The 19,997-nt window shown below is 41.7% G+C and overlaps 2 protein-coding genes across 6 annotated transcripts in view; one reads left to right on the top strand and one right to left on the bottom strand.

Moving 5' to 3' along the window:
• Positions 1-1,210, top strand: part of LOC147428982 (cyclin-T1-3-like) — a 34,904-nt gene extending 33,694 nt beyond the window's left edge. For all 5 annotated transcript variants that reach the window (XM_086496232.1, XM_086496231.1, XM_086496233.1 and 2 more), the window contains one exon: positions 34-1,210. In XM_086496232.1, the coding sequence (XP_086352358.1) occupies positions 34-506 (473 nt within the window). In that variant the 3' untranslated portion in view covers positions 507-1,210. The remainder of the gene's footprint in view (positions 1-33) is intronic.
• Positions 1,211-2,304: 1,094 nt separating this feature from the next.
• On the bottom strand, positions 2,305-3,930 carry LOC147428981 (uncharacterized). The gene is made up of 2 exons (XM_086496234.1): positions 3,401-3,930; positions 2,305-3,310 (listed from the first exon to the last, which is right to left on the bottom strand). Exons 1-2 carry the CDS (start codon positions 3,717-3,719, stop codon positions 2,505-2,507), a joined length of 1,125 nt encoding a protein of 374 aa, XP_086352360.1. The 5' UTR covers positions 3,720-3,930; the 3' UTR covers positions 2,305-2,504.
• Positions 3,931-19,997: the final 16,067 nt, after the last annotated feature.

Below are 19,997 nucleotides of genomic sequence, written 5' to 3'. Positions count from 1 at the left end.
GACCTTCTGAGCGTGAGCCTGTGCTGAGTGCAGAAATTTGTAATCAAGTGTTGGAACTTTATGAGCGGGAAAGAGTTTCATCTTCTATTGTCCAGTCAGGATCTTCCAGCTCATCTGTTGATGACAAAGCAAATTTTTTAGCAGATTGCCCTTTAACAATACCTGCAAGCAACTTGCAAGGCCATGGCACTCCAAAGGAGCATCCAATGTACAATAGTGGAGCTTTTACAAGCAATTCTTCTCTCACTAGAATAACTAATCCCAAGTCGAGCTTGCCTAAACGTCCTTCATCAGTGTCCATGGCTACTACCAAACCAAAACTGGGATTCAAGGACATTCCGAAGGCGTCTGCTAAAGAGGTGGAGTTGACCTTCTGGGAACCGGAGGCTCCCTCGAGGAAGAAGAGGCCAACAGAAGATAATACTGATGTGCAGCATGCCAATAGACCGAAACTTGCTGCCATCCCAAAGAAGGGAAGCAAGGGAGTTCCTACCAGAAGCAAATGAATTGATGTTCTCTGGAGGAGACCATTTTGACAAATGCATGGCACATTGACGACCACAGACGGAGTATGGGATTGATTCATGACAGAGCAAAGTCTACGAAGTAGCTTCTGATGGAAATCCAGTCTATTGCCATATCTAAGAGTTTTGAAATTTGTGTTCTCCTCTCGAATTGTGTTGGTACTGGGGTCACATCAGGATTATACTCGTCCGTGGAATTTTGTCCGTTGAAGAGGCTTCTGAGTAGCCGGGGTTTGTGCTTGCCTTTGTATCAATGGGGGTTTCGTGTGCAGACAAATTTCTTCATCTTGCTCATAAAGGAGACAAGGTGTATGTTGTAGTACCTCAAGGTCATGTTGATTTCTATATGTGCATTTGTAATTGTTGGGGGTAGCTGTAGCATGCTGAGGCTCATGCTTAGGATACTCTTAGCGAGTAGGTACAACCTTAAGATTATGCTGATGGCGGATGCCGGATAGAGATCACGCTCTCAGAAACACAGTTAACGTCCTTTAGACTGTTAAGCCGAATTGGCTTGCAGGAGTTTCATTAATGACACCTTTGTAAATATGCCTCAGACCTTGCTGGTGTCTAGATACAAACACAAGATTCGAGGGATTCCACATTCATGCCATGTTAAGCGGCCTTGCTTTCAAGAATTTCAGAGTCTTGATCATTGAATCAATCTGCTTAAAGTGGTGTGTGAACTTATCTCAGTGCTCAATCTATGATCTACTTTCCGGTTGATATGTGGAAGGATAGGTGTATCTTTGTGCAGGTGCATGTCTGAAATTGTGGGCATAAGCGCACACAAAGTTGGGGAAGAAGGGATTTTGTTGTTCGTAATTAACAGGAATAGATGATGCTATGCTTCATAGGTTTATACGATATCTTCTCAAGATGCAGATCTCATCATTATATGGAGCATGTTACAGTGGTCGCATCTACTACCATGTTATCTGAAAAGGGTTATTGTTTCGACCAAGATGGTGTATATTGTCAAATTTTTTTGGAAAGCATCATGTTATCTTGATAGATACCCTGAGTTACAAAAATGATTTTATCTCTGTGATGTGTGTTGTAAAGCTAGCTTTTGATCTGACAAAAATTAGGGTGTTTGTTGGCCCCAAGAACCCTGCCCCGGTGTTTGACAAGAGTGCAATGGCGTGAGAGTGGAAAATAGTAAACCATGCAACATGACTTTTAACGATGTTGGCTCCTCCCACCCTCCCTCCTGTTCTTCGACTTTCATACTAAGTTGAAGAAGCGCAAAGAAGCGCAGTATTCTTCTGAGGAATATTTGAGTGTGGCTTGTGAAATTGACTTGCAAATCGCAAACATAATTATGTGTTCTTAATGACAATTCAAACATGAGGCACACAAGCAACATCTAATGGCAGATCATTGGTGCAGAATAACTATAAACTGCATGCTCTGAAAGGCAATATTAACACAACTTGCCAATAGTAACAGTCTGGAATCTTGAGCATCACTTACCTGATGGTGCACATCACAAGTTTTTCTGCACAGATTGCATATGTAGGTGCTTAGACCTCAGGAAGAAAAACTACCATAAGGAATTTAATATCTTCCCATTCCACATACCGATACACAGAATGTAATAGAAACTGCAAAGTCCTTATGAAGAAAAGCTGTAATCAAGAGTGGAGTACCTTCCCATTTCACATATGAACACCGACGAGATGCAATCAAATGTAAACATTGAGAGACAAGATGCAACAGAAAGCAACTGCACATTAGGTTGTTGATAGAAGATAACAAGTGACATGGCACAAAAACCGAAGCAACAGTCGAGATATATCATGATGCATTGCTATGAAACAAAAGATGTAACAGAAAAATTCAGAATAATACATCTTTCTAAGTTTGCTTAGAATCCTAGGATGGTATTTGTTGGACATTTTACAGAACTCTGCTACAACCAGAGAACAAGAGCTGGCTAAAAATGTTACAATGCTAACTCCTCGCGAGTTTTTTGCATCACTTTTCCCCTGCCAATGACTCATTTGCAAGCATCAAACTTTGCTTCCGCTTTGTAATTTCACTGAAAAATTTCCGGCGCGCTCCCACCGCTTGTATGCCCATTTCTTTAAGATCATCCATGGTCAGCAAAGGCAGAACATCGTCCCCAACTTCATGATGCTGGAATATAGGGGCGTACTTCTCAAGCCCAATCTTTTGCATCCACTCCCTCACTCTCTCATCCAAAGGTGCGACACCCCTCTCCCAGACTGGACCTTGCATCCGGAGTTCTTGAAGTGCACTGCTTGAAGGATCCTCTTTCTCCTCAATCGCTCCATTTTTATGTGCACACTCTGCAGCTGATGGCAGTTTCAGGCCAGTAACCGCTTTCTTCTTACGCTTTGTTGTAACTTGTGTTTTCTTTAAACCCTTGGGGGAGTCACTCTCAAAGCTGAACATGGCAGGCTGTGCATGTGGGGATGGGCTGCGTACATGCTTGTCGGTGTCGGAGCAAGCATACACGCAGCCATCGGCAGCTTCCAAGAAGCCATCAGCTGTCTTTTGCATCCAATTGTTGCCATTTCCTTCGCCATGCGGAAACATAACTTTCGGGCGTTTTGCATGCTTTGTGATACCCGTCCCAGTGTTATGGTTCTTTCCAAGACCACCTCCTTTTCTGTTTTTCACTTTGGGAGTAAGCTTTTGCTTCTCGTAGGGTTTCCTACTGTCAGGTTTGATATCCTCAGCAAGCTTTTGCTTCTCGTAGGGTTTCCTACTGTCAGGTTTGATATCCTCAGCATGATGCTCACCGTCACCATCACCATCTCCAACATTAACAGGCTCAACGTCATCATCAGCAACTTTGTCTTCAATGTAATTCTTACGTAGAGGCTGGGATTTTTTGGGAAGCTTACCTGGGGAAGCAAGCTTGGGTGGACGGCCCCTTTTCGCACCCACAACGCCATGGTGGCCTTTGCGCTTGAGTAGGTACTCTACAACGTTGGCAAGACAACTTTCACTGCCGATCTCGTTCAAGCGGACATTGGGGCGGCGTTGACGTTTGGAGGCGGCATCGGGAGGGAGAGCAGAAGCAGAGTCTGGGGGTTGCAAGGGAGGAGAAGGAGGAGGGAGTGGAGGCTGCGGGGAGGGGGTACCACTGTGGGGTGGGGGAGGAGGGGCCATATCTGGATTGTCTTGATGCTCCGGCCCCTGCGGCTCGACATCGACTGTCATAGCGAGAGCGGGCCTGCGGAATGCTCAATCTGCGCTAGAAATGGGGAATTAGACCTGCCTGCCTGCTGACAAGGCGAAGCGAGGCAGACGCTCCTTTGAGAGAAGCAACTACTACTCAGAGGCTCTGTTTCGTTGCGTGGTTATTATATAGCTATGCCTTCAACGCTACAACGCAGGCTCGAGCAGACCCAAATACTTTGACAGCCGGAGATGTACCTCACCTAAATGCACGTGGATGCAAGATGCCAATCTACTATGAGGTCTTGCACTAAGTACCACATCATTAAATTAAAGGGCGCTCTCGAGATCAACACCGTCGAAGACGTGCGAGGTTGGACGAAGGCCTCCCACCCTCGTTTATAAGTGACACAGGGTCAAAGTAAAGGGATCAACGGTAGGGGAACTTTATTGACGGTGCGAGGAATTGGGGCCGTCGGAGTGACGCAACAGGGCGCGGGGGGGGGGGGGGGGGGGGGGGGGGGGGGGGGGGGGGGGGGGGGGTTTTATAGCGCAAGAGCCGCATACGTTTCAACGTGCCGCGCTAGGCGAGCTGGATTAGGTGTGGGAGTGTGTAGGGGCAGGTATGGGGTTCGAGATGTAAGCGGCGATGGTGGGGAGCCTTTTTTTAAAATCCCATGTAGATGGGATCAACGGTGGATTAAACTCCCAGCGTAGATCCCTCTACTTTGGACGTGTCACTCATAAACAAGGCCCTCCACCCCTTGCGAGCCGGGGCTTGAACGAGAGCCGGAACATTCACTGTATAGCTAGGAAGGCGTCGAGCCTTTGGCTATGTAGCTTCAACCTTAATTGCGCACATACATTGCCCGTTTGCCTTGAAGAAAACCCCATCTTTCTCTTTCAATTCTTTGTTGAGGCAATTCATAGAAGCTTGGGCAATTCCATAGACAAACCCACACACCTTTTTGAAGAGAGGAAACCTTAAATGGAACTCTCACACAAATGTAGAAGTAGAATGGGACTACAATTAGAATGGGACTACAATAAGTGCACACCATAAGAGAAAACTCTGTATCCCTGATATTCAACCATCACCAAGCTAACCCCTTACTTAGAGTCATACCACCATGAGTGATGTGGCATTTTGAGCCATTCTTGGCCCAAATGGGTAATTTTTGATCATTTTTATGGCATTTTTGGATCAAGTTTAGCTATGAACAAATCCATTTGGCTGTAAAAAGCCCAAACCACCTAGAAAAAATCTCTAAAATCGTGGAGAAATTCTCTTGAACTCCCTCATGTTTTCACTTTTCATGACATCTAATCATATTATTGACGGCTACACACACCAACTGCCATTTTTGGATGGGGTTCATCCAAAAATAGCAGTTGGTGGAAAAAATCTCTTGAACTCCCTCATTTTTTCACTTTTCATGACATCTAATCATCTTATTGACGGCTACACACACCAACTGCTATTTTTGGATGGTGTTCATCCGCATTGAACTTTTTAGGAAAAACGAGTTTGCCACCACGATGCACTTGACTTATGTACATTATTAATCCAAAGTAAGTATGTTTTAAACTGACAAAACATGCAACGCTGCCACGGCTAGGGGGATTTTCCAAAAGGAGAGTGAGAAAATCTGAGCAAGGCAAAGAGAGCGAGCGATAATTCCAAGCAAGCAACTCTGTTTCTCCACGATTATATCAACTTATATACTATAAATTTATGCAATCAAATTCAATGCAAAGCAATTGTGACTGCTTTCTTAATCGATGGACAATACATGTGAGTACCCACTATGATCCATTCTCCAACTTGCAATAGATTTTTTCAGGCTATATCTACTCAATCATCGATCTAGAAGCTAATAATTTGTCTTAAAAAATGTCGGAACGTCTAGAGTAGTGACTGTAATCAAAGTGTATCCAAGATTCTCAGATTCTATTATTAATTTGATAAAGTCCATTCCTAACCGTAAGCCACCAAATAAGATTTAAGAAATATGATAGATACATTGAGGGGTTTTGTACCTAGCCAATATATAATACATTACGGAGGAATGGATACATGCACCACCTTGCCAATGAGAGATTTCATCGAGGATTGTAGGTTGTATTCATCCCTTTCGTCCCTTCTTAGAAATTGGTCATTCTATTTGCCATCATCTTCTTTAACAAAGTGGAGTAAGCTTCTATATTACCTGGAAGATAGGTAAGGACACAATTCAAGCATCTCTAGTTTATGCTTTTGAGAGGATTTTAAACATGCAAAGGTGTAAAGAAATGGAAAATTATGGTTGCTTACATAGTTAACCAATGTGTACAATGTTATGCAAGATGCAAAAATAGACATCAATGTCAAAATCTAATTTTAGGTTTTGATTGTAACCAAATGAATAGAAACACTTGGTGGTCTTCTAGGTCTTCCTTTCCATCATGTCATCTATAAGATTAATACATTCAAGGATAGATTGCCAACATTGTAGCACTTAGTATATCTACTCATGCTAGCAAGATTGTGGAATGTGTGTTCTCAGCTAGTACCGTAATTTGTGTAGATGTGGACATCCCCCTTTTGGGGTTTGCATTGCATGTTGGTTCCATTATAGCAACTCGTTGCTCAAGGAGCACTTACTAACTCATCTTATGGATATGGTATGACCATGTGTCAAACAAATCAAGCATGTATGCCATGCCACTTTATAGACATGAGCTTCTTGAGAGTATTTTTGTGTGCCATCACATCCATGTACGTTATTTGAGCATTGAGCATGTTTAAGAACTCACACAAAAAATAATTTCTAGAGTGCAAAAAATAACTTGATCTACCCTATTCTTAGGCAAGCAAATATATAGCTAGAGTTGGCTATACTACATACTTCATTTAACTCAAGGCAAGGTGCCTAGAGCTATTGCAATCTACCTTGTGAAACTCTAACTCTCTCTCTCTCTCTCTCTCTCTCTCTCTCTCTCTCTCTCTCTCGTGCGTATAGATTGGTATCTACTTCTATCGTGAGTAATGTGACTTGAGTTCAACTGTTGAAGGTTTGTTGGGGTATAAAGCCCAATGTGGTCGCCCAGGTAAGTACGCGGGCCGCCAGGTATGTACACATATTCTTTTGTAAAAACCTAATAAGAACTCACTATGCTCTACACATTACAGTAGAGCGAGTTCACTATATCGTTGTGCTCTTCTTCTCGCACTCTCTCTCGCGTCGCACTTCCGCTCGTACTCCTTCAACTGGTATCAGAGCTCAGATCAAGACTCGGGGCAGCATTTGCAGGTAGCCAGAGTCACCTGCTCAGATTGGAGTGAGATTCGACAGGCGAAGACACGGCCCCAAATCCTTAGGGCTCAGTGTTCTCAGAATTTCATTCTGAGGTCGTCTCGGCCACCGTTCGGCTTCGACAAGGTTCTGCGCAGGCCATTTTTCGACTACGTGGTTTCGGCGGGTGCAGATCCGACTCTGCAAATTTGGGGTTTTGGCCTATGATTGCAGGTGCTGAGGATATCGGCACTCCCAGAGTGTTGATTTGTGGCTGTCTACACATCGAATGACGACTCACAGTTCTTGGAGGCGTGCCACATACGACACGGGCGCACCTACACACAGACTGTAGGCGACATCCACCAGTTCATCAGGTAGCTTGTGTTTGCTGCTTGATATTCCAGATTTCATCCTGACATTGCAGGTACTTCCATATGGGATGTATTGTCAGAGATGATGTATGTCTGTTGAGGGTTTGCTGGCTGTGAGTCACGCAGCAAACAATCGCCGCAGCGGTTACAACATACAGTGGGAAATTTGTGGATGTATGACTTTGTGGGAAGTCTATGTATTGTCAGATTTACTGCAGCCTTTGTTGAGGGTTGAGTGAGGTTTTATTGAGCTGGGGGATTCTCGAATGTTGAGATCCTTTCGGTGATACAGGTCTTGGAGCGATCCCTCAAGCACCCTTAGATAGGCAGCTAGGATGTATTGACTGTGAGTTAGACAGTTGGGATTACATCTTTGCTTTACTGCCGTTGAGGCATTGTCGCAGTCTATGCTTACAGGACAGTGACAGGACAGTGAGAGACAGTATAGGTGCAGGACAGATTTACCCACAGCTTACAGTGTTAGAGAGACAATGGTTTTTTTAGCTGTTTTTGGTCTGTTTTTGAGTACACCAGAGCCATTTTACAAAGGAGACTCTGCCGAAATTTATGCAGAATCTGAAGCTTTCTTGGTTCATTTGACAGGTTGATATTGGTTCAAAGGTCACTTTACAGGGGAAACTCTGCCGAATTTTTCCCAGGAAAGTAAACTACTGTGAAGCGTAGCTATGGCTGGATCACAGGACACTGCTCTTTACAATATCAAGAAGTTGGATGGAACCAATTTCCCATTGTGGAAGAAGCAGATTTGGCACGTGTTGGTACAAAAGAAGCAGATAAAACCTATAAAGCTCAAGGGGATAAAACCAGAAGATATGGACGAAGATGAATGGAGCGAAATGGATGATTTGGCTCTTTCTACCATTATGCTGACTTTGGCAGAAAGCGTTTACTTCAATGTAGCAGACGAGATGTCGTCTTATCAAGCATGGTTAAAGCTGAGTGATCTTTATGAGAAGCAGAGTGCAGTTTCACAGGTATACTGGCTTAAGAAGCTTGTTGACTTGAAGATGAAAGAAGGGACATCTATATCCAATCATCTGAATGAATTCAAGACCATCTACAGTCAGTTGTCAGCTCAAGGTGTCAAGTTTGATGAACCTGTTAGAGCTATGTTCCTGTTGATCACATTGTCGGAAAGTTGGGACACTTTTCGCACAGCTTTGAGTAATTCTGCACCTCTAGATGGTTTGAACATAGCAGGCGTAGAAGGAAGTTTGCTTACTGAAGAAACCAATAGAAAGACAATGGACAAAGGCAAAGGAACAGCCTTAGTTGTCAGGGGAAGGACCAAAGAAAAGTACAAAGGTGGAAAGAGGAATCAACCTCGTAGCAAGTCCCGCAGTGCTAAAGGCAAGAGTGACATAGAACTTGCTACCATTGTGGCAAGAAGGGTCACATGAAAAGAGACTGCAGAGAATGGAAAGCAGAAAAAGGCAAAGAGAAAGCTGAAGCCATGGTGAGAAGAACAAGTCCTCAGTGAAGATTCAAGAAATAAATGTGACAAACACTGTTGCAGAGGATGACAGTCTAGTGTCAGGAGACATCTACTTCTTGAAGAATACAATGGACTTAGCTCTTCTTACAACATGTGATGGAAATGCACTGAGTGACTGGATTATAGACTCAGGGGCATCACTTCATGTGTCTCCAAACAAGGAGTGGTTTACCTCTTATGTGACCACTAAAGATCATGTTCGGCTAGGCAATGGGCAGACATGTGAGATCTTAGGTGTTGGAAATGTTCAATTGAAGTTTCAGAATGGCTCTTCTTTCACGCTGAAGAATGTGAGACATGTTCCCACAATTACAAAGAGCTTGATCAGCACAGGTTTACTTGATGATGCTGGCTACGTCACCACTTTTGGACAAAACATGTGGAAGATATCCAAGGGTTCTATGACAGTAGCACATGGAGTAAAGTCTGGAGGACTTTACATGATTTATGTATCAAATGTCTCTAAAAATGTAATCAATGTAACCGAGCAGCCGAACGTTTCTTTGTGGCATAGCCGGTTAGGACATATGTCCAAGAAGGGAATGTAAATCTTGTCTCGTTTTGGTTATTTGCCTGGCTTGTCATTTAATGATTTTGAATTCTGTGAACATTGTCTGTATGGTAAGCAAACACAACAGCCACATAAGCATAGAAGCAGTAGAAGAGATACACAGTTGGCACTTGTTCATAGTGATTTGTGTGGACCTATGCCTAACCTATCTCTAGGGGGAGCTTCTTACTTTATGACATTTATAGATGATTACTCAAGGAAAGTATGGGTTTACTTTCTCAAGCACAAGGATGAAGCGTTTAGTGTTTTCAAAACGTTTGTGACACTTGTGGAGAATCAGAGTGGCAAGAAGCTTAAATGCTTACGCACTGACAGTGGTGGAGAGTATGTTTCAAAGGCCTTTCAAGACTTTTGTGAGTCAAAAGGTATAAAACGTGAACTTACTGCTCCTTACAATCCTCCTCAAAATGGTGTTGCTGAGAGGATGAATAGGACTATACAAGAGAAGGTCAGAAGTATGTTGTCTAATGCACAGCTGCCAAATGGGTTTTGGGCTGAAGCTGCATCAACAACTGTTCATCTTATAAATAGATCTCCTAGCAAGGTTTTGCAGAAGGATTTAGTGGCAGAGATGGTATGGTCAGGCAAGGTGCCTTCATACAAGCATCTCAGAGTCTTTGGCTGTGAGGCATATACTCACGTTGCAAAGGAATTTAGGAACAAACTTGAGCCAAAGAGTAGAAAGTGCATCTTTCTAGGCTATGGTAATTCTGGTGAAATGGGGTACAGACTTTGGGATCCCGAATCCAGAAAGGTTATCCGCAGCAATGATGTTCACTTTAATGAAGCCAAATATCATTCTAAACCAGAGAGGGTTGAGGAGATTAGAAGAGTTGTGTTCCAAGAAGATGGACCTGTACGTGCAAGACAAATGTCAGGGCTCAAGAGGAGCAAGGACATGATAGAGTGGAACCACAGGTTGTGGCTGAGCCTGAGCCACCTCTTGTGCGTAGATCTGGACGTATCACGCGACTTCCTGATAGGTTTGTTCCATCTATGAACTATGTCATGTTGACTGATTGCAATGAGCCTTCATGTTACAAGGAAGCAGTGCAAATGAAGGACTCCGGGAATTGGCTATTGGCCATGCAGTCAGAGATGACAGCTCTGCATAAAAACCAGACATGGAAGCTAGTTAAATTACCACAGGGCAAAAAGGCTCTACCTTGTAAATGGGTTTACAGGTATAAGATCACCACTCATGATAGTCAGCCAAAGTACAAAGCAAGGCTTGTTGCCAAGGGCTTTAAGCAAGAACAAGGCATTGACTTTGATGAAGTCTTCTCTCCGGTGGTCAAGATGACTACATTGAGATGCTTTCTTGCATTGGTTGCCATATTAGATTTGGTGTTGCACCAAATGAATGTCAAGACAGCGTTCTTGCATGGTGATTTAGATGTGGAAATTTACATGCAGCAGCCAGAAGGGTTTGTTGAGAAAGGCAAGGAAGATTGGGTATGCCAGTTGTTAAAGAGTCTTTATGGCTTAAAACAATCACCGAGGGCTACAAACGTAGTGAGTTCGATCACTGTCTATATACAAAGAAGGCTAAGGATGGTAGTTGGCTGATCCTTATTTTGTATGTGGATGACATGTTGATTGCTGGCAAGCACTTGGAAGAAATTTCAGCTTTGATGTCAAAGATGGCAAAATCGTTTGACATGAAAGACTGGGTGAGGCAAGTCATATACTTGGTATGCGCATTGAGAGAGACAGATCAAAGAAGTTGATTTGGTTATCTCAAACAGAGTATATTGACAAGGTTTTGCAACGTTTCAATATGGAGAAGGGAAAGGCATTGAGTGTTCCATTGCCACCATATGTGAAACTTAGCAAACAAGATTGTCTTGTGTCTGAGGAAGAACAGGCTGAAATGGATAAGATTCCATATGCGTATGCAGTGGGTAGTTTGATGTATGCAATGATTGCTACTCGCCCAGACATTGCATTTGCAGTGGGAGTAGTAAGTCGATACATGTCAAACCCAGGCAAGAAACATTGGGAGGCAGTGAAAGGAATATTGAGATACCTGAAAGCTACAAAGAGTATGCGCATATGCTATGGGAGTAAGGAGCTAAGTGTAAAGGGTTTTACAGACTCAGATTATGCAGGCGACTTAGACAACCGAAGGTCTACGTCAGGGTATGTCTTTACATTGGCTGGTGGAGCAGTATCATGGCGTTCTAGATTACAAGATTGTGTTACTCAGTCTACTACAGAGGCTGAATATGTTGCAGCATCAGAGGCATGCAAAGAATCAATTTGGCTTAATCGACTAGTAACAAATTTGGGAATCAAAGAAGAGATGCCTGTGTTATATTGTGATAGTCAAAGTGCTATACAATTGGCTCGCAATCCAGTTTATCACTCAAAGACAAAGCATGTGGATGTGAAGTATCATTTCATCAGGGAAATGCTCGAGGATAAGCAACTTCAGCTTGTCAAAGTTCACACCACAGAAAATCCTGCTGATCTACTTACAAAAGGACTTCCCTCAGAGAGCTTTGCGCATTTTCGCAAGCAGTTAGGTGTAGGGTAGTACATCACTTCTCTACATCTCTTGTATATTAGCTTGTATAGTAGCTTCTCTCACACTTAAAGTACCACATTGGACTTCAAGTGGGAGGTTGTTGGGGTATAAAGCCTAATGTGGTCGCCCAGGTAAGTGGGCGGGCCGCCAGGTATGTACACATATTCTTTTGTAAAAACCTAATAAGAACTCACTATGCTCTACACATTATAGTAGAGCGAGTTCACCATATCGTCGTGCTCTTCTTCTCGCACTCTCTCTCGCATCGCACTTCCGCTCGTACTCCTTCAAGGTTCGCTAGAGAGATATATGAGATCTCTTGGGATTGTTTCCCATGCATTGAAAATTCTCTTCTTCTTCTGTCTTTCTCTCTCTCTCTCTCTGTCTCTCTCTAGGGGGTAGACCCTCTCTTCCGACGCATGAGCTATCTAAGAAGTTTCCTCTGTAACAATTACCTTTATGGACATGATTTGAGAATTCATGATGTTTAAGCATTCAAAAAAATAAGAACAATTGGGTTGATAGAAATAACTACTTAGTCACTTCGTCAGCCATGTTGTTAGTAGGAAAGTGAATAAAGGCAAACACTTGATTTAATGCAAGGTAAGGTGCTTGGATCTACAAAAATTTAACTTACAAAAGCATCTCTCTCTCTCTCTCTCTCTCTCTCTCTCTCTCTCTCTCTCTCTCTCTCTCTCTCTCTCTCTCTCGTGTGGAGATTGGCTATCTAGTTCCCTCGTGAATAACACGACTTTTCAATCGTAAAGCATCTCTCTCTCTCTCTCCCTCTCTCTCTCTCTCTCTCTCTCTCTCTCTCTCTCTCTCTCTCTCTCTCTCTCTCTCTCTCTCTCGTGTGTAGATTGGTTATCTAGTTCCCTCGTGAATAACACGACTTTTCAATCGTAAAGGATTCATCATAGAGATCTATGAGATCTCTAGGATTTTTCATTGAGAATTGAAAATTCTTTTCTTCTTGTTCTTCCCTCCCTCTCTCTCTCTCTCTCTCTATCTCATTGGAAGTAACGACACCATTTAGTACGTAAAATGAAAACTACTCATGCCAAATTACACTATACAGATAAGATAAGACACACAAGCCAAAGCAACAAAGGGGAGAGAAGATCTAGAGCCTACGCACTTGGGGCAGCCACCTCACTTTGAACCTAGCTGCCCACTTGGTGCACTTTACGTCACTATTCCTCTCTCTCTCTCTCTCTCTCCCTCTCTCTCTTTCTAATGGAAACACCCTCTCTCTCTCTCTCTCTCTCTCTCTCTCTCTCTCTCTCTCTCTCTCTCTCTCAACGAAGGAGATCATCAAGTAGCAAGGAGATCATGCACAGGTGGGGAAATCCTCCTCATTGTTTGATGCAAGAGCTTTGGTATTGGCATGTTGCCTGTGCTCATTATGTTTATCATGGAGCCAACATGGAGAGAGAGAGAGAGAGAGAGAGAGAGAGAGAGAGAGAGAGAGAGAGAGAGAGAGAGAGAGAGAATAAACCTAAAAGATCTATTAAGTGAACGATTCTTAAAATCAAGACCATAATTTAGGAGGGAAATGGCATGATCAACACACACACACACACACACACACACACACACACACACACACAGAGTATTACTTGCATATAAGATTTTTTGGCATCATTGACATCCTGGATTCTACTAAACACGCTTCCTAGTTTTACTATATATCCACCATGGGATATGGCCCTTATAAATCATAAGTGGTACTAAAAGCCTAATAAAGTGGTTTACTGCCTTTGGTAAACCGACCGTGAAGGTGCTATGAGCTTCTTTTATAGCTTCATGTGGTGGAGTTTCATTAATCTAGAAAGATAACTTATAGACTGATAAGAATGTTGATGGGGGATTTAGACACTTGGATTAGAAGGGGTGATGGCCTTCTAATCAATATATTATTTTTTTTGCTAGAAACTTTGGGGTTTTTTAATAATAAAAAAAGAATATTTTTTACATAAATACTATGGACAACTTGTAAGTTTTTTTTTAAAAGTTTGTAAGATGGACATGGATAACAACTGGTATAGTCCATTGACACCTATAAAACACATCCAAGGCTAACATATTTGTTGTCTTGTTTGGATGGATGCAGGTGAGGACGTTATCTTATCTTGGAAAGTTTTTTTTTGGATTTTAGCAGTTGTCTATACACTTACTGCAAGGGAAGTACTTCGGTTATCTGTATACTAGAATGAGGCTTCATTCTTACAAACATTGTACAAAGATAATTTTAAGACTGAGTTGTTTTTGTACTTATCATTTCCTTTATTCTGGAGCCAGTTGTTTTTTGAATGTAAAAGTTTAAATTTTCTTATTGATTATGATAAAACAGCTACACACACACACACACACACACACACACACACACACACACACACACACTCTGTCACTTTATTGTACCTGGGCTACACCTCCCCAAATTCACACATACTTCACTCTTGCTCTGGTCTCGATTGTGGGATTTGATGGTTATATTGTCTTGTGGTGTGTCATAAAATATATATCTAACTTTACCATATGATTTTCTCATATTAAAATTATCATTTAATATGGGAAGATAAAAGGGGAACAAGAGTTAGGATATAGATATGTGCTTCTAGACCTATCTCAATAGGGGACCAAACGGAGAAAAATTGCATCTCAATAGGGGTCCGAAAGGAAACGGTCTACCAAAAGAGCAATGTGCAATAAGTGCTTCTAGATTTACCTCAACAAGGGACCAAGAGGAGAGATGGTTACATCTCAATAGGGGTCCAAAAGGAGGTAGTCTATCAAAGAGCAACCTGCAACTAATGGAGCTTAAAAGACCTTAGGGTTAGCTTCATTAAAGACCTCCAAAAGTTAGTGTTAAAAAGTCTTTTGACCTTACGCAAGCTAGGGCTAACCTTGAGGTGGGAATCCTACCCAAGTATGAGGTGCTAAGATGCTTAAAGTGGTTGTGGGAACCTTGCCCAAATCTTGAGGTGATTTTTATGCTTAAATGACTAAGGTTCTTGAAATGTTAAATTCAAAGATAAATTCTCAAGAGGCACCAACATTTCCATGCTTGATGACTAAGTGATTGAAGTATTCAATTTAAACCAAATGAATTAAGAAGCATAAAAACACATGCTTGATTGAAAACATGCTTAATTGACTAAGTTCTTGAAGTATTCAATTCAAACCAAATGAATTAAGAAGCATAAAAGACACATGCTTGATTGATTAAGTGCTTAAAGTATTTAATTCAAACCAAATGACTTGAGAAGCATAAAATACACATGTTCAAGAAATTCTCCACATGTATCCCTCATGATGTGCTTGAATCCTATTGGATAGGCTTTAAAGGGGTCCAATGAGAATTAGATGCATAAAAATAAATAATTAAGTTCTTTCTCTCAAAGAGAGAAAGAACTTAATTAATTCTCTCTTAAAGGGGTCCAATGAGAATTAGATACATAAAATAAATAATTAAGTTCTTTTTCTCAAAGAGAAAAAATAGGATACATGTCCCAAATGACATAATTAAATATTACTAGAGAGAGAGAGAGAGAGAGGTGTGGACCAAGCATGAGAGGGGGGTATACTCTCCCACACACACACACACACACACACACACACACACACACACACACACACATTCTCTCATTGTGTGGAGTGCAAAGTGCAAGAGCTCCATCTCCTTCTCCAAGCTTGTTGAGAAGTGGAGAGCCTACACCAACACTCTTGGCTATGGAGTGCAAATCCAACCAAGAGCCATGTTTCAATGCTTAAGCTTGCCATCTTCTTCATCTTCATTACTATGCTATTATGCTATGCTAAGCAAGAAGAGTGATGATAAGCGAAGAACTATTTCTTTCTCCTATGAATGATTCTTCTTCCTCTTCCCTACCCTCATTCCCCGCTAGCTCTCTCCACCTTCGAAGGTGTTTGAGGCGTTGGGATTGAAGCTTGGGATAGTAAATGCTTTTTGCAAAGTTTGTGTTATGATCGTGATGCATGAATCTTTCCATCTTCATAGAATCACCAAGGTCACAAAGAACACAAAGATTGTATTGTACCAAGTCTCTTTTGATGGGAGAATCTATAATACAAATGTCTTTTGGATGGGGGACCGGCTCCAGGTAAATCCGGTTCTCAACTATTGTCATGTTCTCTAATACTCTCTCTCTCTCTCTTGAAAAAGTATTGTTCATGCCAAGTTAATTAAGTACTATGTTTATGTTGCTACCATCAATTAAGTTCACCCTCTTTGTTCTCAAAGTAATCTCACAAAAATGCTCACTCTAATTCTCTTAATTCCGCTATTCTGTTCATAGGCCATTCCCATTACATTGGTATCAGAGCATTTGGTTTCTCTTTTCTTGCTTAAGAAGAGAAGTCCTTAAGTAGCGTATTCATGGTTGATTTTGTTAATTATATTAGGGTAAGTGGGACTGAGATCTATTATCAGTTTTGTTGAGCCCACTATGTGCGATATGGTGCACACCTCAGGAGCTTTGGTCTTAATAATGGGGTCTTTTTAGACTTGCCTACGGCTTCACCATTATTGAGCCATAAAAAGTCCGAAAGGAGCTATCCCTCGACAATTCTGCTATGTTAGACCCACCCCACTACTCTATTTAATTAACAAATTCGAGCCGTGGGTGTAGATACTTAAGTGCTTATTTTCAAAGGCTAAGAGGAGTAGCAACTAAGGTGTTGAATTGCCAAAGGATATACTAAGTAAATACATAAGTATAATTAGCATGGCTGAGCAACTAAGGTTTTGAATTGCCAAAGGATACACTAAGTAAATACATAAGTATAATTAGCATGGCTGACAATAACCAAGAGAGTAGAATGAACATTGATAACTTTGATTTTGTACATGAAGGTGCTAATGATGGTGCCCCCATGTGTATCAATTATCTTGTACTAGCTTGCATCAAGCTATGGGCAACCCTACTTTGCAAGCCAAATTTACCCAACAACTTTGTGCTATGGATTTCCCTTCCTCTCCAAGAGGAGAGAGAGAGTTTAGGAGGCCTCTGATGAGACTCCCAAAAGACGACTGTCTCCCATAAGAGAGGAGGAATCCAAAGAACGAGAAAGAAGCAAATCCCTAATTTTCCTCTAAAGATGTGGCTCTATGAAGACGACGGTCTAGACTATTGCCAACTCCTCCCAAGAGGAAATGGTCAACCCATAGTCCTTCTTCTCATCACTCCAAAAGGGAAGAGAGGAAACAAAGGAAGAAAAAAGCAAGAAAGGGGTCACCCTCTTCTCCTTCTTCTTCACCTTCCTCCCTTTCGACGAAAGCAATAGTTATTCTCCTAGAGAATACAAGAGGGGAGGACATCACAAATCATACCCTGCATAGCGAAGATCACAAAAGCTCAAGAAGTTCAAAGAGGGAGGAAAGAGTATCTATTTTCTCACCTATGATGGCACCTTTGGTGCCACAGATTAAGTATTGGCCTTCATCCAACAATTTGATGTGGCCTTTGGAGGCGAGGGCTTAACGGAGTCCTCCAAACTACACCATGTAGCTATGCACTTCCAAAAATCTACTCGTCAATGGTGGGCTAGCCTTCATGGCAATGGTGAGGCCCCAAAGACATGAAAAGCTCTACGAGTTTCCATCATGAAGCAATTCCTTGCAAGCGATGCAAAGGACAAAGTGCTCACCAAATGGCAAAGTTTGAAGCTTCTCTCACACGAGTCTATTCACAAATATGTGGATAAGTTTTGGGATTTACATCTCAAGGCTACTATCTTTCAAAAGATAGACTTCACCGAGTAAAAGCAACAATTTATGTGGTATTACTTGAAGAAATGGCTGAGTATGTCAACTCACAATGGCTTGGTTCTATCACCAAAGTAATACACCACTCCATGGTTGCTTCCTACATCAATTTCCAACAAGAGGCTAGATGGAATGTCAAACCCATGGAAAACAAAGACAAAAATGATACAAAGGAAAAACCAATGCCCAAAATTCTTCCCAAGGCACTTCCTACAACAACAATAGGTCCAAGGAGAAGGGAGTTTACAAAGGTAAAAACAAACTCTCTCATGAAGATCTTGAAGCTTTTTGCAAGGACCATAAGTGTTTTAAGTGTGGGGAGAAAGGACATGGCTATCATTCTTGCCCCAAGATAAATGCCCGCAATGAGACTCCTAGAGCTTCCACCATCAAAGCTCAAAAAGAGGATTCTCATTGCAAAGGATCACCTCTCTCCTATGCTTGGGGAAAGGTAAGGGAGCATGATGACTTCATCTTGTTTGACCCTTGCTCCACTCACAACTTCATATCAAAGGACTTGACCACCAAGTTGGGCATTCAAGCTTTTGAGATGGAAGATACAGTAACTTTCAATACAGATTTCAAGGGATAGCAAGCCGCCGTTACTCCCTTGATTGAGAAGTTGAGGCTTCATGTCCCAAGCTATGTCGACAAAGAATACTTTTTTTTAAATCTCTCCTCTCCAACATGAGGATGCTATCCTAGGGGCACCATGGTTCAACCGCATGGCTGCCAACATGAAGTTCCCTAAAAGGAGAATCTCCTTTATCCACAGGAAAAGAGCATGTACATAGATGCTAACGAGTCGGGGAACATCATATCCCTAGTAAATACACTTGCTTTTGATAAGTCAATGAAAAGAGTTATTTTTGCGTATATGATTTTTGTTAGAGAATCTGTAAATGATTCTAATGTTTTCACAAGTAGCAATAAATGGAATCAAGAGGAATTAGAGTTGTCTAATTTCGTAAATGGATTCCAAGATGTTTTCACTAATGGCATCCTAGTGAGCTACCTCCAAAACGAGGGGATGATGAGCATGCAATAGAGCTTCTACTAGGAAGCTCACCGCCTAATAGACCTCCTTATTGAGTTTGACAAGCTCAACAGGAGGAGATCATGAGGCAAGTGCATGAATTGGTGAAAAAAGGGATGGTAAGTTCTAGCTCTTCTCCATTCTATTCACGAGTACTATTAGTGCAAAAGAAAGATGGCACATATCACATGTGTGTCGACTACAAAGCACTAAATAGGATCACTATCAAAAACAAAATTCTCATGCCTTGGGTAGAAGATCTGTTTGATAAGCTATAAGGCTCTACCTACTTCAATAGAATTGACCTTAAAAGTGGCTATCATCAAATAAGGATAGTGGATGAAGATATCCTAAAGATCGCGTTTTGTACAACGTTTGGTCTTTATGAATATCTAGTCATGCCTTTTGGCTTGACCAATGTATTAGCCACATTCATTTGTTTGATGGAGAAAATATTTAGACCCTATTGCAAGTTCACTGGAGCATTCTTTGATGATATTATCGTCTACTCCAAGTCCTTGGAGGAACACAAGCAACATCTCCAAGTGATTTTTCAAGCATTTAGGGAGAACAAGCTTTTTCTCAACCAAAAGAAAAGCAAATTTTTCCTCCAAAAGATTTAATGCTCAGGTCATATTATCTCTCAAGATGGTATCCATATGGATCCATCAAGGTTAGAGGTAATAAAAGCATGGCATAATCCAAGGAATCTACATGAGCTAAGAAGCTTTATTGGTATGTGTGTATACTATAGACGCTTCATAGCAAAATTTTCTCAAATAGCAGGACCATTGCATGACTTAATAAAGAAGAACGTTAAGTACTCATGGACGGCTAAAGAAGAAAATTCTTTTGAGAAGCTCAAAGAGAAGCTTGCCTCCCAACCAGTCCTTATGCTTCCGGGTCTCTCAAAGCCATTTGAGGTCCAATGTGATGCTTGTGGTGATTGCCTTGGAGCAGTTTTCCTTCAAGAAGGGCATGCCATAGCGTATGAGAGCTGAAGGCTCAATGCCGATGAACGGATCTTGGGCATATACAAAAAAGAGCTTTTAGTTGTTCTACATGCCCTAGACACATGGAAGCACTATCTCTTGGGGGCTCCATTCATCCTACGAGTGGATCACAAAGCCTCAAGAAATTCATGACGCAAACCAAGCTCTCCCACAAACAAATGAGGCGGAAAAATTTTCTTTTGCAATTTAAATTTCACATTGCTTACATTGCTGGCAA

This window comes from Adiantum capillus-veneris, chromosome 22 (genome assembly GCF_014529385.1).
Source record: "Adiantum capillus-veneris isolate H3 chromosome 22, ASM1452938v2, whole genome shotgun sequence".
In the NCBI taxonomy this organism is placed as follows: domain Eukaryota; kingdom Viridiplantae; phylum Streptophyta; class Polypodiopsida; order Polypodiales; family Pteridaceae; genus Adiantum; species Adiantum capillus-veneris.
This window is presented reverse-complemented; position numbering and strand designations above follow the sequence as displayed.

What these genes read in the sequence shown, in the direction of transcription:
- LOC147428981 (XM_086496234.1), bottom strand. Translation starts at nt 3,719, where the DNA reads ATGACAGTCGATGTCGAGCCGCAGGGGCCGGAGCATCAAGACAATCCA. An exon ending in ACCCAAGCTTGCTTCCCCAG is followed by an intron (nt 3,311 to 3,400) that starts GTAAGCTTCCCA and finishes TTAATGTTGGAG; the next exon opens with ATGGTGATGGTGACGGTGAG.